This window comes from Gymnoscopelus braueri, assembly GCF_963280865.1.
Source record: "Gymnoscopelus braueri genome assembly, chromosome: 3".
Taxonomy (NCBI): Eukaryota; Metazoa; Chordata; class Actinopteri; order Myctophiformes; family Myctophidae; genus Gymnoscopelus; species Gymnoscopelus braueri.
Genome location: NC_137612.1, coordinates 6384379 through 6409433, shown reverse-complemented (window position 1 = coordinate 6409433; position 25055 = coordinate 6384379). Strand labels below are relative to the sequence as shown.

The window sequence follows — 25055 nt, the reverse complement described above, 5'->3', positions numbered from 1 at the left end:
GATGAGAAATAACTTAACAGTCCCAGTTGCTTTGAAAGTCATCATTCATTTTTATTTCCATCAGTGATCGCTATAGACAGAAACAGTTATGGAGCAGTTCTCAGATATGGGCCATAGCAGCATGGTGTTGCATTAACAGACTATTTACACCCAGCTCCAAAACACCTAAACAACGACTAAAGTCAAAGTGGAACCATGTGACCTCTCTCAGTGAGCCCAGTTACAACAGGTAAAGGAGCTGTCGAACACGGTGCCAGCAGGGCATGTCTGTGTGATGGTGTTTCCAGAGTCGCACTGCCAGTACTTGTTCTTGGCCTGGGGGTCTGGGTAGAGCCCGTCAGCCCTGCCCATGCAGAATGGAGATCCTGGGGGTGGTGGGATGGGGGTGACCGGAGGCAGAGGAATGGCACGAGGTTTGCAGGCTGCAGGCTCTCTGCTATAAGGGGCCCCTGCTTCATCTCTCTCTCAGCTAAGGGGTCCCTGCTTCATCTCTCTCTCAGCAAGGGGGTCCCTGCTTCATCTCTCTCTCAGCTAAGGGGTCCCTGCTTCATCTCTCTCTCAGCTAAGGGGTCCCTGCTTGCTTTATCTCTCTCTCTCTCTCTCTCTCTCTCTCGGCTCAAGGGCCCCTGCTTCATCTCTCTCTCAGCTAAGGGGTCCCTGCTTAATCTCTCTCTCAGCTATAAGGGGTCCCTGCTTAATCTCTCTCTCAGCTAGGGGGTCCCTGCTTCATCTCTCTCTCAGCTAAGGGGTCCCTGCTTCATCTCTCTCTCAGCTAAGGGGTCCCTGCTTTATCTCTCTCTCTCTCAGCTAAGGGGTCCCTGCTTCATCTCTCTCTCAGCTAGGGGGTCCCTGCTTCATGTCTCTCTCAGCTAAGGGGTCCCTGCTTCATCTCTCTCTCAGCTAAGGGGTCCCTGCTTCATCTCTCTCTCAGCTAAGGGGTCCCTGCTTCATCTCTCTCTCAGTTAAGGGGTCCCTGCTTCATCTCTCTCTCAGATAGGGGGTCCCTGCTTCATCTCTCTCTCAGATAGGGGGTCCCTGCTTCATCTCTCTCTCAGTTAAGGGGTCCCTGCTTCATCTCTCTCAGTTAAGGGGTCCCTACTTCATCTCTCTCAGCTAAGGGGTCCCTGCTTCATCTCTCTCTCATGCAGCTAAGGGGTCCCTGCTTCATCTCTCTCAGCTAAGGGGTCCCTGCTTCATCTCTCTCTCATGCAGCTAAGGGGTCCCTGCTTCATCTCTCTCTCATGCAGCTAAGGGGTCCCTGCTTCATCTCTCTCTCATGCAGCTAAGGGGTCCCTACTTCATCTCTCTCAGCTAAGGGGTCCCTGCTTCATCTCTCTCTCATGCAGCTAAGGGGTCCCTGCTTCATCTCTCTCTCGGTTAAGGGGTCCCTGCTTCATATCTCTCTCAGCTATAAGGGTCCCTGTTTGCCTTTACGTTAAATAAATTGGGTCTTATGATCAAAATAAGAACATTATAATGGTGTGTAAAAACTACATGTAAAATGTTCCACACGGACATATTGATGAGCCCTGATTATGTACAGTTATATTAACCACTTCAACCCCAGCATCCATATTCTGCTGGTATTATAGTAGCCTATATGCAGTGGTGGAAAAAGTACCCAGATATCTTACTTAAAGGGATAGTTCACCCCCAAAATGACTTTTTTTTCTATTGATTAGTCATCCCATGGAGACTTGAATTCATGGATATTTTTGACTAATCGATAGGAAAAAAAGTCATTTATGGGGTGAACTATCCCTTTAAGTAAAAGTATCAATACAAAAATACTCTGTTATAAGTAAAAGGCCTGTGTTAAAAAATTTACTTGAGTAAAAGTACAAAAGTATTGGCATCAAAATATACTTAAAGTACCAAAAGTAAAAGTACTAAAATGTTTGAAAATAGCAGATCTACAAGCTCACAACGCTTCGCGATGCAACGCGTTGTGAGCTTATAGATCGGTTATTTTCAAATAGCCTATGTATAAAATAGGGCTAAAGTGGTTAATGTATGTTTTATAATATAACAATTTATATCTGCAAAGTAACTAGGAACTAAAGTTTTCAAATAATTGTAGTGGAGTAAAAGTACAATAATTGTCTCTGAGATGTAGTGGAGTATATAAATAAAAGTACTGAAAATTGGAAATACTCCAGTAAAGTACAAATCCCTCAAAATTGTAGTTACTTTCCACTACTGGGTGTCATTGATTGAATTCCCCCCAAAAATAAGGACCACATTGTGTCTCTTATCAGTACATTAAGCCTGGGACAGGTCTTAGTTTACCAATAAGGGACGATTCCTTACTTCAAGGGACGGTGAGCCTATAGCTCCAGATCCTAAAGAGACATTTGGTTTCTCCCAATACAAAAATACATCATGAATGAATACATTTAACCCCCTTTTCTCTTTTTTTTTGTTAAAGCTCACTACAAGCTCACAACACATGAGCGTGTAGATAGGCTTTTTAGATTGTTTTTGAAAAATATGTTTTTTTTTGTAAAAGAAGCCAAAAAAGTCATATCTTGTGACCCATAACAATGGGTGTCAAAGCAGCTATGTAGACTAGTAAATAAAACGTTATCTATCTTAACCTTTAAGCGGTAACGTTCATTTAACTAGATTAAAAGTTGCTGTGTCAACCTTTCAACACAGACTGTTAGAATAGAAGAACAAAGCAGAGATCAGAGATGTTTGGTTTGTTCATCTTTAATGTCACTTTATTCACAAAGACTATTTATACTGTGTCTTAGAGCAGTGCTGCTCAAACTGTGGGCCGGGACCCCCAGGGGGGTCCCCACATGATTATCTTAATGTACAACATTGTTTTCTCACTCAACAGTAAACAAACCAACATACAGTATAAGTGTATACAGGGTATCTGCACATTTATAAAGAGACAATTTAAGGACTTTTAAGACCTTTTTAATACAGATAAAATAAAAATAAGACCATTACAGCGTCAAAAGTAATCAACAAAGTATACTATAAAAAATGGTCAAACATTTGCCAAGTTGTCAAATAAGAAAGAGGCAAACCTTAAATAACAGATACATGCACACAACACATCGCATTTGTGATGGGTTGTGAGCTTGTAGATCTGCTATTTTCACAATATTTATCTGTGGAACCGAGTCAAACTAAATGTAATGCCTCAACTCCTATAATTTCAAGTGTTTATCAGGGTGGGGGGTCCCCAGTTCAAATATGATTATTTTGGGGGGTCCATAGTTCAAATATTATTTTGGGAGGTCCCCAGTTCAAATATGATTATTTTGGGGGGTCCACAGTTCAAATATTATTTTGGGGGGTCTCCAATTCAAACATTATTAATTTGGGGGGTCGTGGCCTGAACATTTTGTGAACCAAGTCTAAAACAATAACAAAAACATTATATTTCACCAGAAATATAAAATCCATAAAGTAATGATTACATCATAACAAGACAAATGGTAGCAAGAAGGTGTATGAATACAAGAGGAGAACAACATATTAAAATAGATTATTAACCACTTTAAACCACCATTATACTTCATCATACGACGCAAAGCAAAAATAGCTGATCTACAAGCTCACAAGGCAGGCTGAGAGAAAAACAATAAAATGTTGAAGAAACGATTCTGGACTCGTGACATGAGAGAAAACAGAAGTGTGATCTACTTGAGGTCACACAACTCAAAAGTGGTTCCAGGATATCGAGCATTAAATCCAACATGGAGGTTGTGTGTGAACGTGGTGTGGACTGTGTGGAGGAGAGTCATGGTGTCAGACACAAAGAAGGACAGAGTACCTGCACTGTGGTCCAGGTACACTCCTACTCTGGAGGACACACGGCCTGGGATGACAGTTGCAATGCCTCCGTGTCTGAAAGTATAGCCTTGTTTCCTACAATGCAAAGACCATGATTTATCATTGAATCCCAGTCTCATATCAGACCCTTTATATGAGACTGCTATAATAACATGGTTTCCACTCCACTCTACCTCCCAGTAACAGCGTCCAGTCAGACCCTCTCTACTCAGAACCTGACACACTAAGGTGAATCTCTCTGGGTGATCAGGATATGATTGTGATTTGTCCATCCATGTTGCTTTTCTGTTCCCTTTAGACAGAGACAGGAAATAATGAGCTGTGTTTGGATCCAGTGTGATTGGACGTGAATATTGTAAGAAGTCAGCTCTGGTCTTGGGTTCTGCTGGTGTTGACAGTAAAACATCCACTCTGTTCACTGTCTCTGAGACGTTTGTCCCTCCCTCTTTAAGAATGTCCTCTAGTTTGTCTCTCATCTTGGACACGGCCACAGTCACATCTTCAAAGAATCTCAGAGGACGGACATTGCTGCTGACTGGGTGTGTAGATTCACTGATCGTTGAGAGGGAGGAGGTGTAACGCTGTAGAAAATGGACGTGATCCTCTGTGAGTGAGAGCTGCTCCAGCTCAGCATGTCTCTTCCTCAGTTCAGTGACCTCCTGCTCCACACGCCTCCTCAGTTCTTCAGCACGACTCACTTCACGTTCCTGCTGCTCTTTGATCAGCTCCCTCACCTCAGATCGTCTTCTCTCAGTGGAAGAGATGAACTCAGTAAAGATGGCGTCACTGTCCTCCACTGCTCTGTCAGCACAGTGGTTGATGGACTCCACCTCCTGGTGAAGCACCTTCAGGTCTTTCTCTCTCTCCTGGATTCTCTGCTGGATTTTCCGCTGACTCGTATCGAGCTCCTTCTGTCTCTCAGTACGTTCTGCTGCAGCTGAGATGGTATCGTGACCTTTGTGTTCGTCCATGGAGCACAGAGAGCAGATAAATTGACGATCGGTTCGACAGAAAACCTTCTTCACCTCGTCGTGACGAGAGCAGATGTTCTCCTGAAGCTCGCTGGATGCTTTGACCAGCGTGTGTTTCTTAAAGGCAGGAGACTGATGGTGAGGCTGGAGGTGAGTGTCACAGTAAGAGATCTGACACTTAAGACAAGTCTTCACAGCTTTCAGTCTCCTCCCAGTGCAGACATCACAGGCCACATCTCCAGGTCCAGCGTAGCAGTGATCAGGAGGAACAGCTTGGAGTCCTGTTGATAGAATGATACATATATGTATTTATCAATCTGATGAAAATGTATTTCATTGGTATGTGCCTGTACCCTCATATTTGGTAGCCTATAGGATTCAGCATGTCTCCGCAGCCTGATAACTATTGTTTTTGTTACTGTCTATCTGCCTTAACACCACTCTGTGTCAGACTGTGTGTCTAACATATTTTTTCCCGCAACGACTCTGGTTGCCTAGGAGCCACAAGGTAGACTGAGAGCTGGGATGGCAATGATGTCGTGAGACGGATGAACCACCGTCTATAACAAAATGTTTCTGTACTCGTTGTTTAAACTTCAGAAATTTCCGACGCTTGTAAGATATTTTCTCGAGATAAACCCTTTAATATTTCTGTAATAAGACATTTCATCTCTTTATTGGTTTAGTAAAGTTATATTTATATTTTTGATGATATTGTATTTTTGGTGTTATTTTTTATGCTATGTTGATGAATTGAATATATACAGTAAGACCTCAATGGATTTTGTGTTATCCTTTTAGACCATGGGCCCTATCTTTGAAAAAAACATTTTAAAATAGTTCAACTAGGCGATCTACATCGACACGTTGTGAGCTTGTAGATTGGATATTTGAACTATTTGAAAATATTTTTCAAAATAGTAAAAAATTGCAAAGAAGTTTAGGGATAATGGGTAAGGTGGCGCCCAAGATAGGGCCCCAAGTGTATGACTGTACTCGAGCTGTATTCATTTCTGTCTGATACAATATTCAATCAATCAATTAAACAGAGTCAGTGAGCTGTATTTACAAGAGAATTTAAAGGTATCACCTGTCTTCTTAAGGCTCTCCACCACCTCAGCCAACATGGTGTTTTTCTTCAGAACAGGTCTAGGGATGAAGGTGTGTCTGCACTGTGGACAGCTGAACCTCCCTCTCTGATCGTCCTGGTTCCAGAACCCCTCGATACACCTGCTGCAGTAGTTGTGTCCACAGGGAACAGTCACTGGATCCTTCAGTAGATCCAGACAGATAGAACAACACAACTGTTCCCGATCCAGTTGAACTCCCTGCTGCGCCATTTTAGTACAACTGACTGTATGACTGTCTGTCTGTACAATTTATCTAGCCAGTCACACAAGTAATACAACTAATTAGATCTCCCCTTGTAAAGGGTATTCTAGCAACCGAGTTAGCGGACACAACTCAGACCTGTGTCTTTGATGATTTTATTATACTAACATTACAATACAAACATACTCTAACACTTCTAGGCCAATAGGTTATAAACCTAGAAAAGGAAACATAAACAACAACACAACAACAAATTATTGACATGAAATATACACACAAACTGTGAAACATATCAGAAATACATACATTTATCATCGTGTAAACACTCTCAATTCTTACCGTCAGTCTCTCGGAACTCGCAATGGAAAATGACGAACACAGCAATAACGCCCTGTCAACTACAGTAGTAACACTGATGCCTGCAGGACACTTTGTTCTGACCAGTGAGCATCCACCCTATTTATTATGGGTTTGGTCTACCCATGTGGGTGTAACATTCTGTTGATTAATCTTGTTAATCAACAGAATCTGTTGACTTGGTACTGTCTTAGATGACGCAACTCAGGCTCCATTACTGTTCTTTAACAGTGGCTACTGTCCTTATCTGATCTAATCAATCAACTCTCTCAACACTCTCATGTGACATGTAGCCTACAAAGTCCCCTGGTTTCAATAGTGTAGTCACAGATGTAGCTTCTTGCATATTTGTACTTATTATGGCTAAATATCCTCTGCTTTGGATCAACTTTGGTACTTTCAGATCAGAGTGTCCTCTTTTTCTTTTCCGGTTGTATTGTAGTTCTATTATACATAATGTTGAGAAAGAGAGACAGGGAAAGTTTCAGTGTGTTTTGTCTTTAAAAGTTCATCAAAGTTTTAATGGAGGTTTTATTCTATAGATAGAACAATAGAAGAAAATTAATGACTCATATTTCAACAGGCTGGAAACATTTTCTACCAGTGAATCACTGTGAATCAACATAGGCCGGGTTTCCCAAACGAATTTGAGCTCGTGCGTAGCCTAGAAGCTGCGTAAGAGCCTCCACGCAGCTGCGCATCTTCGTTAGTAGCAGCTGTGTGTGCCCTACGTGCCATCTAAACTGGCTTCTGGAGACACCATCGTCGTAGGTTCTCAAGCGCACGGCGTTACGTGTGTGCTGAAACTACATTCGGAGACAGCATGCACGTAAAGACCTCCTGGACGAAGCCTACGTAAAGCCTACGTAAACTACGTAGTGCTGTCCTACGCTACACAGCAGTTTAAACACCCTTTGCGAATATATACAGTGAAATGGATCATAAAAATACCAGAGCCAACTGTCAGATGTCCTGAAGCAGTCCACTCCAAATACAACTTTTGTTTTTATGAATTAAATTACAGCGGTGAGGTGACATCTGCAAGGTAAATAAAACACTAAAGTGTCCCCATTATGCAAGTAAATTAAATATACTTAAAATACCAAAAGTAAAGATATGCAGAATGTCCCATTTCCCAAATTCTAATATGTATTAAAATCTTTTGAAAATAGCAGATCTACAAGCTTGTGAGGCGTTGTGAGCTTATAGATCTGCTATTTTCAAAAGATTTTTAACCATTCATAAACATGGCGAGCGCAACAGCTGTCACTGGGGACTTTCATCACGCGTTTTGAGCTTGTAGATCGGCTATTTTTGCTACTTTTGTGTGACATAGAATGGCGACACTCTGGGGACCTTGGTTTATAAATGAAATGCACAATCCAAGTTGCTTGAAGTAGTCATGGTGTCATGACCTCTGCACTGTGGTCCAGGTACACTCCTACTCTGGAGGTCATGACCTCTGCACTGTGGTCCAGGTACACTCCTACTCTGGAGGTCATGACCTCTGCACTGTGGTCCAGGTACACTCCTACTCTGGAGGTCATGAACTCTGCACTGTGGTCCAGGTACACTCCTACTCTGGAGGTCATGACCTCTGCACTGTGGTCCAGGTACACTCCTACTCTGGAGGTCATGACCTCTGCACTGTGGTCCAGGTACACTCCTACTCTGGAGGTCATGACCTCTGCACTGTGGTCCAGGTACACTCCTACTCTGGAGCACTGTTTCCCAAACAGTGGGTCGGGACCCATTTGTGGGTCGCGGATCCTTTTTCGTGGGTGAGTGGTGAGTGAATATCCCTTTATTTTTTGTCTCCTACATTTTTTCATTAACTATTATTATTTAAAAAGATTTTCTAAAGATTTCCACATAAATATTCACACATTTTCGTGAGACGAAACCGATTTCAAACATTTTTCAAATATTTGTATTTAAATCAAATTTAAAAAATATCAAAGAAATTCCCTAAATCAGAAAACAACATATTTAAGAAGCAGTGAAAATAGTAGATCTGCGAGCTCACAACGCGGCGCAAAGCGACACGTTGTGAGCTTGTAGATCTGCTATTTTCACTAGTTTGGGTCCCAGGCAAACATGTTTTTTTCTCTTTTGGGTCCTGAGCTGAACAGTTTGGGAAGCAGTGATCTAGAGACACAAACTGGGATGTGAGTTTCAATGCCTCTGTGTATAAAACTATAACCTTGTTTGGTTCACCGTAAAGACCACCATCTATCACTGGATCCAAACCCACATTCATGGACTTGTAGATCGGATATTTTCGGCAAAGAGGTGTAGAGGGAAAAACAGTACAGACCAAGTACAGAGCCAAAGGTCAAGTTTACTAAGTATTGAGGGTTTAAGTGGTTAAATGTCTGAAAATACACATTAACATGAATCTAATGATAGTGCTGTCAAACTAGTCTATGAAGCTATCTATGACATCTATGAAATCTGCAACACAATGTTATACAATATGTAATGGGGGTCCCTGCTTCATCTCTCTCTCAGCTATAAGGGGTCCCTGCTTCATCTCTCTCTCAGCTATAAGGGGTCCCTGCTTCATCTCTCTCTCAGCTATAAGGGGTCCCTGCTTCATCTCTCTCTCAGCTATAAGGGGTCCCTGCTTCATCTCTCTCTCAGTTAAGGGGTCCATGCTTCATGCAGACATTAGATAAGAGCTCTCTCTCTCTCTCTCTCTCTCTCTCTCTCTCTCTCTCTCTCTCTCTCTCTCTCTCTCTCTCTCTCTCTCTCTCTGCAACATCCTCAAGACAGAACTAGTGACGACAGACAAGTCAGGTCAGCAGAAAAACATTCTGGGATCCCATTCAGTAAAAAATAATACAAAATAAAACGAAAGTTAGCAGAAACACAACACAACACAACACAACACAACACAACAACAGGCATAGATTCAATTGCATTTTCTCACTGGTGCTTCAAACAGAAACCACCACCAGAGGGCGACGTAACCCCTTTAGAATGTATGTTGAATCCACTGGCAGCATAGAGGTACACATGTCTCCTTTCCTAATCTTCTTACAAGGACCCTTTGCCAAATGAACCTTCTATAGGCTCTATGCACAGCAGCCATATTGTAAAGAAATTGGGCCTCTTCCTTCACAGGTGTTACCAATGATACTAATGAAGGCTCTGTTCCATTCTGGTCAAACAGAGTCAGGGTGTTGACTCACTGGAAACACTCTTCTACACCAGTGGGTCTCAAAGTGTGGTCCAGGGACCCTCATGGTTACTTGTGGGGGGTTCTAAATGGACCCTTACGGTTATGAGAGTGTACAGATGGAACCAAATGGACCTTCACGGTCCATTTGGTTCCATTTGTACCCTCTCAGAGTTATGGGGGTCCTTGAAAATAGCAGTTGACTGACTCCTAATGTGTCATTTATAGTGTCATAGTAAATCAGTGTCATACATATTCTGAAGAAAACCTGGAGACTGACGTTCAGTAAATTGGGTTTTATGATCAAAATAAGAACATTATAATGGTGTGTAAAAACTACATGTAAAATGTTCCACACGGACACATTGATGAGCCCTGATTATGTACAGTTATATTAACCACTTCAACCCCAGCATCCATATTCTGCTGGTATTATAGTAGCCTATATGCAGTGGTGGAAAACGCACACGCACTCTCTCTCTCTCTCTCTCTCTCTCACACACACACACCTTCCCAGAAGAAAGCACAGAAACGCAGGTAGCACTTGTCATTGGTCTAAAGCCAGTGAGGGCGGAGCTTGGGGGCTAAGAAATATTATCCCCAATAGAGCGTCGCAGTTCCCGCCCACTTCCTGTTTTTTTTGGTGCCGGAAGAAAAAACTCAATGCATTTTCCCATTGACATTTCCAAAAATATTTATATCTATTAATTTAAGCCTCGAATCAAGCCATCATGACATGACATGAATCATGACCATAAACGTTTGATTCTGTGATTTTTTTTTTGTTGAAAACGGCAAAACAAAGTGTATTTATTAAATATAGTATATCATATAATTAAATATAAAATAAATAAAAATCACAGAAAAAAACGTTTTATGGTCATGATTCATGTCATCTCGTGATGGTTTGATTCGAGGCTTAAATTAATAGATATAAATATTTTTGGAAATGTCAATGGAAAAGTTTTTTCTTCCGGCACCAAAAAAAAACAGGAAGTGGGCGGGAACTGCGACGCTCTATGGTGAGTGAATCAAGCAGGCGTGTCATGTCAGCTGTCAAACACGAAACACTCAACTCAATGAAAGCCAATGGAAGCTGATTTGGGCTAAAATAAATCAGCCCATTTTGACATATTGTGTTTTTCTTGTAACTATTTGATGCTGTTGCTGCTCTAGGTTCCACCAGCATATAAAATAATCTCTTCTAAAACATTTGAATAATAATTTCTCATCTTTATTCCATAAGATAGGGGGGGGCTTAGCCCCACTAGCCCATTCATACCGGCAGGCCTGCATAAAGTGAAATATTTGAAGAAAAAAAAATGTCTTGGATGATTACGGCATACAGTACAGCTCGTGAAAAATCCATATCTCAAAATATTAGATTCCCCAAAAATAAGGACCACATTGTGTCTCTTATCAGTACATTAAGCCTGGGACAGGTCTTATAGTTTACCAATAAGGGACGATTCCTTACTTCAAGGGACGGTGAGCCTATAGCTCCAGATCCTAAAGAGACATTTGGTGTCTCCCAATACAAACATACATCATGAATGAATCAATTTAAACCCCTTTTTTTCATTTTTTTTTAGTTAAAGCTCACTACAAGCTCACTACAAGCTCACAACACATGAGCGTGTAGATAGGCTTTTTAGATGTTTTTGAAAAATATGTTTTTTTGTTGTTGTAGAAGAAGCCAAAAATGTCATATCTTGTGACCCATAACAATGGGTGTCAAAGCAGCTATGTAGACTAGTAAATAAAACGTTATCTATCTTAACCTTTAAGTTAACCTTTAACTAGATTAAAAGTTGCTGTGTCAACCTTTCTACACAGACTGTTAGAATAGAAGAACAAAGCAGAGATCAGAGATGTTTGGTTTGTTCATCTTTAATGTCACTTTATTCACAAAGACTATTTATACTGTGTCTTAGAGCAGTGCTGCTCTAACTGTGGGCCGGGACCCCCAGGGGGGTCCCCACATGATTATCTTAATGTACAACATTGTTTTCTCACTCAACAGTAAACAGACCAACATACAGTATAAGTGTATACAGGGTATCTGCACATTTATAAAGAGACCATTTAAAGACTTTTAAGACCTTTTTAATACAGATAAAATAAAAATAAGACCATTACAGCGTCAAAAGTAATCAACAAACTATACTATAAAAAATGGTCAAACATTTGCCAAGTTGTCAAATAAGAAAGAGGCAAACCTTAAATAACAGATACATGCACACAACACATCACATTTGTGATGGGTTGTGAGCTTGTAGATCTGCTATTTTCACAATATCTATCTGTGGAACCGAGTCAAACTAAATGTAATGCCTCAACTCCTACAATTTCAAGTGCTTATCAGGGTGGGGGGTCCCCAGTTCAAATATGATTATTTTGGGGGGTCCACAGTTCAAATATGATTATTTTGGGGGGTCCACAGTTCAAATATTATTTTGGGGGGTCCCCAGTTCAAATATGATTATTTTGGGGGGGTCGTGGCCTGAACATTTTGAGAACCAAGTCTAAAACAATAACAAAAATATTATATTTCACCAGAAATATAAAATCCATAAAGTAATGATTACATCATAACAAGACAAATGGTAGCAAGAAGGTGTATGAATACAAGAGGAGAACAACATATTAAAATAGATTATTAACCACTTTAAAACCCCTATTATACTTCATCATACGACGCAAAGCAAAAATAGCTGATCTACAAGCTCACAACGCAGGCTGAGAGAAAAACAATAAAATAATGAAGAAACGATTCTGGACTCGTGACATAACAGAAGTGTGATCTACTTGAGGTCACACAACTCAGCAGAGGCTCCAGGTGATAGAGGATAAAATCCAACATGGAGGTTGTGTGTGAACGTGGTGTGGACTGTGTGGAGGAGAGTCATGGTGTCAGACACAAAGAAGGACAGAGTACCTGCACTGTGGTCCAGGTACACTCCTACTCTGGAGGACACACGGCCTGGGATGACAGTTTCAATGCCTCTGTGTCTGAAAATATAATCTTGTTTCCTACACATTAAAGACCATGATTTATCATTGAATCCAAATGCACATTCATTATGACACCCCGTTCTGCTGATATCTTTACATGAGACTGCTATAATAACAGCGCCTCCACTCCACTCTACCTCCCAGTAACAGCGTCCAGTCAGACCCTTTCTACTCAGAACCTGATACACTGTAGTGAATCTCTCTGGGTGAACAGGATATGATTGTGGTTTGTCCATCCATGTTACTTTTCTGTTCCCTTTAGACAGAGACAGGTATTGATATGCTGTGTTTGGATCCAGTGTGATTGGACGTGAATATTGTAAGAAGTCAGCTCTGGTCTTGGGTTCTGCTGGTGTTGACAGTAAAGCATCCACTCTGTTCACTGTCTCCGAGACGTTTGTCCCTCCTTCTGTAAGAATGTCCTCTAGTTTGTCTCTCATCTTGGACACGGCCATAGTCACATCTTCAAAGTATCTCAGAGGACGAACATTGCTGCTGACTGGGTGTGTAGATTCACTGATCGTTGAGAGGGAGGAGGTGTAACGCTGTAGAAAACGGATGTGATCCTCTGTGAGTGAGAGCTGCTCCAGCTCAGCATGTCTCCTCCTCAGTTCAGTGACCTCCTGCTCCACACACCTCCTCAGTTCTTCAGCACGACTCACTTCACGTTCCTGCTGCTCTCTGATCTGCTCCCTCACCTCAGATCGTCTTCTCTCAGTGGAAGAGATGAACTCAGTAAAGATGGCGTCACTGTCCTCCACTGCTCTGTCAGCACAGTGGTTGATGGACTCCACCTCCTGGTGAAGCACCTTCAGGTTTTTCTCTCTCTCCTGGATTCTCTGCTGGATGTTCCGCTGACTTGTATCGAGCTCCTTCTGTCTCTCAGTACGTTCTGCTGCAGCTGAGATCGTATCGTGACCTTTGTGTTCTTCCACGGAGCACAGAGAGCAGATACACTGCTGATCGGTACGACAGAAAAGCTTCTTCACCTCGTCGTGACGAGAGCAGATGTTCTCCTGAAGCTCGCTGGATGCTTTGACCAGCTTGTGTTTCTTAAAGGCAGGAGACTGATGGTGAGGCTGGAGGTGAGTGTCACAGTAAGAGACCTGACACTTAAGACAAGTCTTCACAGCTTTCAGTCTCCTCCCAGTGCAGACATCACAGGCCACATCTCCAGGTCCAGCGTAGCAGTGATCAGGAGGAACAGCTTGGAGTCCTGTTGATAGATTGATACATATAAATCTGATAAAAATGTATTTCATTGGTACTGTATGTGCCTGTACCCTCATATTTGGTAGCCTATAGGAGCCAGCATGTCTCTGCAGCCTGATAACTATTGTTTTTGTTACTGTCTATCTGCCTTAACACCACTCTGTGTCAGACTGTGTGTCGAACATATGTTTCCCCTCAAGATAACCTGCCACACGGCCTTGTTGTTATACATAATGGCATAAGTGAGGTCTCTGGTTTCTGGTTGCCTAGGAGTCACAAGGTAGGTCTTGTTTTCCTAGTCTTATTCTAAATGTTTTCTTTTCCTCTTTTGCTGTTATCCTCCGGGTTTTTTAATTGTTTTTTAAACCTATTCTGTGAAGCACATTGAACTGCACTTGATGTATGAAATGTGCTATATAAATAAACTTTGATTGATTGAACAGCTGGGATGGCAATGACGTCATGAGAAGGATGAACCACCGTTTATCACAAAATGTGTTTACATTTCTGTACTCGCTGTTTAAACTTCAGAAAACTATCTGGAAGCTATCATTAATCATTTCCGACGCTTGTAAGATATTTTCTCAGGATAAACCTTTACTATTTTTGTTATAAGACGTTTCATCTCTCATTAGTTTTGTAAACTTTTGTTTTACTCATGTTCATATAATCGTTTGTATTTTTTAGGCGGGTGCATATATGAAAAAAAAGCACCTTACCCCCAAAAAATTGGATCAAAAGGTTTCTCAACTGTTTTCTGTAGTATGTGGTGTCCTGAATAACATACTAAAAGTCTACCAAAGTTTGATCACTGGAAAGGTGTTATTTTCAAGATGGCGTCCAAGATGCCCAAAAATCATTAAAACAGCTTAACTCCTTCATTATTTATCCTAGGCAAGTACTTTTTGTGTCTAACCCTATGTTTTGGGGGCCTAGGAATCCATTGGACTTGTCCACATTGCAGAGATACAATTAGATAATTGTGAATCTCAATATTTAGTTTGTGACTCTATTAAAACCCTCTGAAATGGTCTCCCAACTTAACTAATTATGTAATAAATATCCGTCTAGTTATTTTTTTTTCTATTGGAACAAGATATCCTCAAAACAGCTAAAACCAACAAATCTAATTGTCACAAATTCCATTAATTCTGAAGGTGGTGGCAAGAATATTGGCAGCTGATTAATAGTATTGCTTGCATTATTGAAACGTTTTTGATAGCTCTGTGGATCAAATTTGGCTTTAAAAAAATGTATTTTTGGTTATACACCCCACCCCATCCATTATTGGGAAAAATCACTCTGCTGCCCTCCCCCTACCCACCCCACGAGAACTTCATAACTCCTCTGTCAAGCTCTGAATTCCTGTGTCCTGTTTTTGAAGTGTGCTCTTGCATCTTATTTTGTAGTAATGGGTTTGTGTTCCTGTCTTCCTTTGTAGTTGTTACCTGTCTTGTCTCACATACCCTGATTATGGTTCATTTGTATCACCTGTGTCCTGTCTGGCCCAGCCAATCCCTGTGTTGATTTTCTTTGAGTTTCACCTGTGTCTAGTTAGTCCCTGTGTATATATACCTGTGTGTTTCAATGAGTGTCTGTCAGATTCACACAGGGGGTCACAGCAAATTCAGCTAGTGGAAAAAGCATATTAGAATGGTAGCTTGACCATGAGTGCTAGAGAGACTTGCTAAATCTGCCGTGAAGAATTAATAGATGCTTCTGATGTGGTTAAAGTCCGACAGAAGGGCGCTGATGGAATTACCAGTGCAAGTGTGCAAAGAGGGGATGACATAGTAATTTCAGCTGGTGAAAAAGTACACTCAAATTGTCGAAAGCAGTACATAAATCCAAAAGACATTAAAAAAACTAAAGTTGAGCCACCAAAGAGAAGTGCCAGAGTAGCAACCAGTCCTTTCAACAGCCAAACCGACTGTCTATTGGGTCTACTGTGGGGCTACAGTGTCAGTAACGCATGGAAGTGCACACTTTAGTTACGTAAAAACAGATACTTTTGTGAAGTCCATTCTTGAGTGTTGTGACAATCGCTCTGATGAATGGGCCTTCACCGTCAAAGGCAGAATTGAATATTATGGCTGTGATCTACATGCTGCAGACAGTATTTACCATCACGTATGCAGTGTTAATTTCCGTAATGGGCATCCCTTACCACCACAGTTCCAGAAGGTCCCAGAGGCAAAGCGCAGAAAGTCTGGCTGCCCAAAAATGAAGATCAGGAGCAGGCATTCATGAAAATTTGCTCTTACCTTGAGAATAATGACGAGGAACAGTTGACACTTACACATTTGCATGATAAAATGAAGGAATTTCTGAGAAATACAGATTCCGAACCATTTGGAAAGTTCTACCTCAAGACAAAGCTAAAAGAAAAGTATGGGGACAGTGTACATTTTTCTGAAGCGGAAGGCCTCCAAGACATAGTGACAATGAGGGAAAGGACATCACAGATACTGAGATCTTATTTCAACGCTCAAGCAAAGGACGAAGAATCACAGAAACAAGAGATCATTGAAACAGCAGCACGATTGATTAAAAGTGATATCAAGTCCAATGTCCCATTCCTTACCAATCATTATCCAAGTGCAAAGTCGCTTGAGCTTGATTCTGCCCTCTCATTTGTTCCTGGCACTTTGCGGACATTGTTAAATTTTATTTTCGTGGGTAAGGAGACAAGCCGAAAGGTTGCAGCAATTGGACAGGCAATTGTCCAAGCAGTTCGGCCACGGGCCGTTGTAGCTCCCTTACAAGTTGGTCTTGCAGTGCAGGCACATCATTTGTATCGGTCACGATTCCTTGTGGACACCCTTAATGGGATGGGATTTTGTTCATCTTATAAAGAAGTATTGCGTTTTGAAAATAATGCAGCTTCAATTTCCCCAGATATGTTAGTGGATGACATAGATTTGCCGGACATAGCTCTTCTTTTTGCTGGTGACAATGTTGACCACAATATCCTTACTATCGATAGCAGCACTCACACCAGGGCGAAAGAAGGATTGTGTCATTCCAAGGAGACAGATTACCAACCTGGATGTTTCAATGCAGAGTAAAATCCCAATCATCGAACATCGCTTGGCGAAACATGTGCGCCAAAACATTGTGTTCAAACAACTCCCGGCATTGATCAACTGTGATAGGACAGTTGATGTACTGTGGGAGCTCTCACTAAATTTCAAACGAGAAACCCCTGGGTGGCAGGGAATGATGCATATCATTCATTAAGGATTAGAACACCCAGGCCAATCATCTGTTGTGTTCCTGCCTATGATTGACTTGTACTCTGGGGACAAGACATGCATTCTGTCCACGCTGAATTTCATTTGTGATCTTGCTATCAAACACCATGTTCCACCTATTATTACGTTCGATCAGCCACTGTATTGGAAAGCTGCAGAGATCATCATGGATGCACCACAGAGTAGCCAGCTGAAAAGCATTGTGTTGATGCTTGGATGTTTTCATACATTCATGAACCTACTTGGTGCAATAGGAACACTGATGGAAGGCTCAGGACTCAGGAACATTATGGAAGTTGTCTATGGCTCAAATGCTGTCCAACATATGATGACTGGGAAATCAGTACAAAGAGCTTTCCGTGGACATCTGCTGGTGGACAGATGTATCAATCACCTAGTAGTGTCGGATATGCTGGAGGATAACCCACAGTTTGAGTCATTGATAGATGAGGCAGAAGAGATGTACTCATCCTTGGTAGTGAAAGAGACGACTTTGGAGAGTGCAGTAGCATCGGATAAGTTGAGACAAATCAAAGAAGAAGTTGACACTAAGAAGGCAGAACTCAGCACAAGGTCAAAAACAAGTCGGCTGTGGATAAAAAAATCTGAAAATGCTGCAGACGGCAAGAGCGCTGATCGAAGCAGATCGCACAGGATCTTGGACGATGCACTTGCGTGCAATGTTGGACTGCCTGACAATATTTGCTGCTGCTGGGCACTACAATTACCTAAAATCAGCTTTTTTCTACGTCCAAGAAATGTGCCAACTCGAAACCAGACATCCCGATGTCTATGTCAAATTTTCCAGGGGTTTCCATGTGATACGCCGTAGCAACCACTTCTAGGCAGGCCTTAGCTCTGACCTTGTCATTGAGCAGACCTTAATGCGGTCCTTGAAGAGTAGTGGAGGCTTGACTCATGGAAGTGGAATGACCGAAGAAATGCGTGCGTTGTGGACCATGTCCACACCCATCACATCTGAGTACAACAATGCCATGCAGGAATTCAATGATCTCATCTACACGACCAGTGAGCAACACAGAGAATCCACAGATTCCAGGATGAAACGAGATCACGCTGACCAGGAAAAGATCAAAGAAAAACTTGCCACTTTTAAACCATTCTCTCTCGACCCATCTCTGAGAAACATTGTGACTGGTGTAGTCGCCAAAGAAGACGTGAATGTTCATGAGTTTGAGGCTGTTGGGAATGAGATCATTGAAAAAATGGTTGGAAAGCCCATTTTTGGGATCTCATTCAAACGCAAAGACCGGGCAAAAACCCTTGCAGATGAGTCTAGCATCAAAGTTACCAAAGACCGAACCATTGATCCTGCTCTGTTGTTCCAACGATTTCTGATTATGTCAAAAACCGGAGACCTTTCACTGGAAGAGGTAATGACCTATGAGCTCAGCCCATTCCCTGCAGCCCTGTTTGAAGCCAAAGAAATATTCCGTAAGGCTGACAAACCCCAACTAGCTCAGGCAGTGACTGAACTGACAAGCAAAGAATCAAAGAAAACTATACTGGATTCTATCCCACCAACTGAACATTATGTCCTTGATGGTGGCTCCCTGATTCATCGCTTGCCATGGAAAATGGGTGACAGTTATGGTGTCATTGCACAGTCCTATGCTGACTTTACCATACACCAATATGGTAAAGCAGCTGTAATTTTTGATGGTTATAGTGACAGTCCTTCCATCAAAGACAATACGCATCAACGACGTGGGCAAAACACCCACCCAATCGTTAGCTTCACTGCACAAACTGAGTTTGTGGGAAGAAAGGATGACTTCCTGTCCAGATCTTGTAACAAACAAGGACTTATTAAGCTTGTGACTGAGGAACTGCAGAAGAAGGGCTGCACTGTTATCAATGCACCAGGGGATGCAGACGTGGACATTGTCAAGGTTGCAATCAAGGCGTCACAACATCAGTCCACAACCTTGATAGGGGAAGATACAGACTTGCTCGTTCTTCTTCTCTACTATGCTGAGAAGAACAATAGAGGCCTCTATTTTCGTTCGGACAAATCCAAAGTTCCTAAAGTGTATGACATCAGCGAGATGAAACAAGTCCTGGGTAGAGACTTGTGTTCTCAGTTGCTGTTTATTCATGCTTTCACAGGATGTGATACAACGTCACGCATTTTTTGTGTTGGCAAAAAGTCCGCGTTCCAGAAACTTGTGAAGGGTGAATCAACCATCCAGACCTGTGCGAATGGGTTTCTGCTCCCAAATCAAGCAAAAAATGTGGTAGAGGACCTTGGGAGCAAGGCAATGGCAGTTATGTTTGGTGGCAAGAATACAGATTCACTTTCATCTTTGCGCTACAAACTTCTTAGCAAGAAAATTGTGTCTGCCAAATCATTTGTCAACCCAGAACATCTCCCTCCAACAGAGTCCTCGACTAAATATCACTGCCAAAGAGTTTATTACCAGATCATGGTGTGGACTGAAATGGAGAGTGACATGAATCCGGTGGATTGGGGATGGAGATTGGAGGACAATCACTTTGTGCCAGTTATGACCAAAAAAAACTGCTGCCCCAGAAAGCCTCCTGCATATGGTCCACTGTAATTGCAAAACTGCCTGCCAAACACAACGGTGTAGTTGCAGACGATACGGACTGCCATGTATGCCTGCTTGTGGACCATGTCAAGTCGAGAATTGTGAGAATCCGCATAATCAACCTTTATGGGAGGAAGAGTGTGATAACTCATTGTAAATCTGGGGTAAATCTGATCCAAGAAAAAAAGTAAAGAAAAGAAAAATACTAAAAAATCTAAAAAATACAAAAAGTACAAAAACAATATAAAATACAAAAGCATGAGAAAAAAGTGACAAAAAAATAGGGGTTAGCGGTACTGAGCCTTCACGCGGCGGCCCTGTTTTGACTAATTTCACAGTACCACACAGTAATAATGCATGTATTCCCAAAATAAATTGTTGAAAGCTTCAACAGAATTTGAATTATAAGTAAAATCACCAATGCTGGGCATTATGTCACGTGGAAAAGGAGAAATGTCCATTTATATTAGACAAGTTTCTTAATTTTTAACATAAATACCCTTATAACCAATTTTTAAATACATAATTGTACTTATCAATACATAATTGTACTTATAATCACTTCACTATAATTTATATAAGCTAATTGGATTCCTATATCACCAAAACATAGGGTTAGACACCAAAATTAGTTGGGATGAATAATGGAGGAGTAATGGTCTTTTAAGGAACTCGCGGCGGCCATCTTGAAAATTTTACATTTCTAGCGGTCCGATTTTGGTAGACTTTTGATATGTTATTAAGTACACCTGATACTACAATAAACCATTGAGAAACCTTTTGTTCCAATTTTTTTGGGGTCAAACCATATTTGCACCCGCCTATTTGGTGATATTGTATTTTGGTGTTATTTATTTTGCTATGTTGATGAATTGAATATATAGGACCTCAATGGATGTTATCCTTTTAGACCAAGTTCATGACTGTACTTGTGCTGTTTGCATTTCTGTCTAATAATCAATTAAACAGAGTCAGTGAGCTGTATTTACAAGAGAATTTAAAGGTATCACCTGTCTTCTTCAGGCTCTCCACCACCTCAGCCAACATGGTGTTTTTCATCAGAACAGGTCTTGGGATGAAGGTGTGTCTGCACTGTGGACAGCTGAACCTCCCTCTCTGATCATCCTGGTTCCAGTAACCCTCGATACACCTGCTGCAGTAGTTGTGTCCACAGGGAACAGTCACTGGATCCTTCAGTAGATCCAGACAGATAGAACAGCACAACTGATCCTGATCCAGTTGAACTCCCTGCTGCGCCATTTTAGTACAACTGACTGTCTGTCTGTCTATCTGTCTGTCTGACTAACAGATTGAGTTTGGTTTAATTTCCTCAGAGGTCACATGAGAGCGAGAGCTCCTTTCTGGTTGGTTCCTCAGAGGTCACATGAGACGAGAGCTCCTTTCTGGTTGGTTCGTACAGACAAAGCCACACTGAACCTTGTCCCTTGTATTGGGCTGATAAGAAAAGGCTTGGCAGGAATCTGCTGACACTCAGGTGAGGTTCCAAGTTCAAGTAAAACACATTTATTATGACTTGGGTTCAGGTACATGAGATTAAAACGTGTTTATTATGATCTTGTGTACAGGTAAATTAGATTAAAACTAATTTATTATGAGCTTATGTACAGGTACATGAGATTAAAACTTGTTTCTTTTCAGTTGCTTCAGACATTGCAGCAGCCACGACTGGACGGCTACAGAACATCCTGTACACTATACTCTACAGCCCCGCCTCCATGGAACACACACACACACACACACACACACACACACACACACACACACACACACACACACACACACACACACACACACACACACACACGATAGGTAGTCTACAGTATTCACTACATCATAAATCATATGATAGGTAGTCTACAGTTCTTAAATGTCATCATGATTTGAGTGCGTGGGGATCTCATTTTAAACTAGACGCGTCGCAATTCAGGGCAATTGCAGAGTGTGGTTGCGCCGACGCGATTCGCGGGTCGGTGCCGCCGGGACCCGAGTAATACGCTGGGAGGAATACCGTCGGAGGCTGCGGCAATTACATTGTCACGTCACTCCTGAGATCACTTGCTTTTCATTTTGAGAGGATTGATCCCCCAAAAATCATGTTTTTGCATAAAACGGTTACGTTTTGGGCATTTGTGGCGCCCTCTATGGGTCAAAGTGGAAATTATTTTGGGGATTCGTTGAGTAAACCACCCTCGACATGTGATTCAAATTTGGGATTGACCGGACGTTTCGTTCGTGATTTGTAGCATTTTTGGTAAAGCGGGCCCCTCCCACTAACTTTGGAAGCCATTTACGGACGAACGGTAAGGACTATCAAAATGCCGTTTGGATATGTTTATCGCATGGGCCCAGAGATCATGTGTACCGATTTTTGTTAAATTTGGACAAAATATATGGGAGGAGGAGCTAAAAGTGTGTTTTGAAGAAAATTCAAAATGGCGGAAAATCTATCCTGACGCAAATGGGCGTGGCCTATATGGGGAGATGCGTCATGACCCAAGGAATCTAGGGAAAAAGAAATTTTGATTTTACGACCTACGGTTCAAGAGTTATAGGCCAAAACGTAAAGGGGGCTGTTATAGCGCCACCATGTGGCCGATTAGTGTAATTATTTTATCAATAATTTCGGACTAAATTAGGAACCTCCCCTCCAAATCTGGTAATTCTAGCTCTTACGGTTTCTGAGAAAAAAATACTTGAATTTGAGTTTTTGCACTTTTCCATTAAAGTGGATGGGGAAATTTAATGCACTAATAAATCAATATCAGCATTCAATCAATCAATCAATACAGTATTCACTAACAAGCAAAGTCTGTTGCTCTTACAAGGAGGAGGTATTTTATTATCCCTTAACTTCTCTGCAACCCCTTTACACTTTATTGTCACTTTCTCCACACACACACACACACACACACACACACACACACACACACACACACACACACACACACACACACACACACACACACACACACACACACACACACACACGGCTAGTTTACCACACACACACACACACACACACACACAATAAGTTTAATCAACGTATATTGGTTGATGGATTGATTGCATACTTTATTAGAGAGATATTAAGGCTAAAAGGATAACACAAAAAAGTCCTGGGTACTTGTTTCCATTGTGGTCCTATGTATTCAATTCATCAACAGAGCATAGAATACGAACACTTTAATACATGTCATCAACAAATACAAACAGCTATATTTACAGAGGAGAAAAGAGTAAAAGAAAAAACTGCAGCAGTGAATGACACCTCCTTTCAAATGGGAAGTATTATCTAACTGCCCTTTAGTTTTCTGACAGATGCTTTTTCAGGCCAGTTTTGAAAGAAACCAGTGATTCACATGCTTTAATGCAGTGGTTCTCAACCAGTGGTCCGGGGACCACCAGTGGTCCTTGAGGGGGTTCCAGGTGGTCCCCAGCTAAATGATGGAGAGTTGGTAACCAAATGGACCCTATAGGTAGATCTTTAACTCTTGAGAGTGTACAATGAAACCAAATGGACCCTTACGGTAAGGGTCCATTTGGTTTCATTTTACGCTCTCAAGAGTAAAATTATTGTTAAACATCTGCATTACTTAATGTACAAGAAGTCTACACAATTAGAGAATGTAGAAGAATTGTTATTTTGAGCAACGTTTGCCAGTTGTCTCTCAACACAGCATGGATGGAATTGTGGACAAAATCTTATCCAGCGACAACAAAATATTCTACGTTTTGTGTCTGAGAGGCTTAAATCTCATCAAACGGTGATGAATCCGTGGCTCAAATACCGAATAAATAATGGACCTTGACATGAAAAGGGTCTAAAACCACTGCTTTAACGGATGATGTCAGGGCATTCCACATTATGGTGGCACAGAGTAGTAGAATCATGAAAATGTCTCCATGTTTGTTCTAAAGGTGGGTGATACCAGATCATGGTCGCTCCCTCTAGTGTTGTGGATGGGTGTGTCACTCACTTTGGAGAAGCAGTACTAAAGACAAGGACTGAGGTACGCTCCACTTTACAATGACAGCAATACAATACAATGTCAGGGAGCAGGTTGAAGTTCACTCATAGAATAATGATATCTATCAGAGATGTGCTGACATTTGCTGCCTTCTTTGCATATCAAGCAATCTGACACACACACACACACACACACACACACACACACACACACACACACACACACACACACACACACACACACACACACACAAAATAGCCTAGTAACGGCCCGGCTGCCAGCCCATATACTGATCAGCTCACCAGGAATTGTGTCCTTGCTCCAGATCCAATCCACATTCTCTTATTAATAACAATAAGAGAATAAAATAAGTTGAATCAACGTATATCAGTTGATTGATTGATCAACTACTACTTTATTAGACAGACATTTCTAATAAAGGTGGTAAGACACTAAGGCTAAAAGGATAACACAAAAAAGTCCTAGGGACTTGTTTCCATTGTGGTCCTATATATGTACTCAATTAATCAACAGAGCATAGAATATCAACCCATTAATACATGTCATCAACAAATACAAACAGCTATATTTACAGAGGAGAAAAGGGACAAACGGCAGCAGTGAATGACACCTCCGTTCCATCGAAGTTAATATCTAACCCAACCTTGTAGTTTTCTGACAGATGCTTTTTTCAGGCCAGTTTTGAATGGTGTCAGGGCATTCAACATTATGGTGACAGAGTAGTAGAATGAGAATTCTCCCATGTTTGTTCTAAAGTTGGGGGGTACCAGGTCGTTGTTGTCGCTCCCTCTGGTGTTGTGACTGTGGGTGTCACTCACTTTGGAGAAGTAGTTAGTCAGGTATGAGGGTATTGAGGGCACTGACCCTCTGAGTATCTTAAATACCAATCCCATTGGCTTTTTATGCCTTTATTTAGAGAGGGATAGGGAAAGTAGGCTGACAAGAAATGGGGAGAGAGATGGGGGGGTGACACGCAGCAAAAGTCGTCGGGAATGGGAGTCGAACCCGCGACACCTGGACCGTCACGCTACGGCCCAGGCCACCAATCCCATTGTTATTTTGCTTAACCCTGTCTTCTACCCTGAGCCATCCCAAACTAGCAAAGTGCATTGGAATTAGGTGGGTCACTAGCTTTAGGCCGAGTATAGTATAGTCGTATCAGTTTGTTTTGGGAGGTCTGAAGCTTAGTCTTGAGTGCACTCTTGTTGACAAAAGAGGAAATCCTGGCGAAAAATCTGCAGTGTAGAGCTTAAAGGGTTAGTTCAGATTTTTTGAGTATTTTCTGTAGGAAATACTTACCATTAATGTAGTGGTTGCAAAGGTATTAATTGATTGCC

General features: G+C 41.6%; 1 protein-coding gene across 1 annotated transcript; it reads right to left on the bottom strand.

The window, feature by feature from the left end:
* Positions 1–207: 207 nt before the first annotated feature.
* On the bottom strand, positions 208–20983 carry LOC308082898 (uncharacterized protein; the record flags this gene model as incomplete). The annotated part of the gene is made up of 7 exons (XM_080424981.1): positions 20719–20983; positions 12463–13885; positions 6303–6333; positions 5875–6154; positions 3717–5065; positions 2647–2659; positions 208–365 (listed from the first exon to the last, which is right to left on the bottom strand). The coding sequence occupies exons 1-7, from the start codon at positions 20966–20968 to the stop codon at positions 208–210; spliced, it is 3504 nt and encodes a 1167-aa protein (XP_080281107.1). The 5' UTR covers positions 20969–20983.
* Between the last annotated feature and the right edge of the window lie 4072 nt (positions 20984–25055).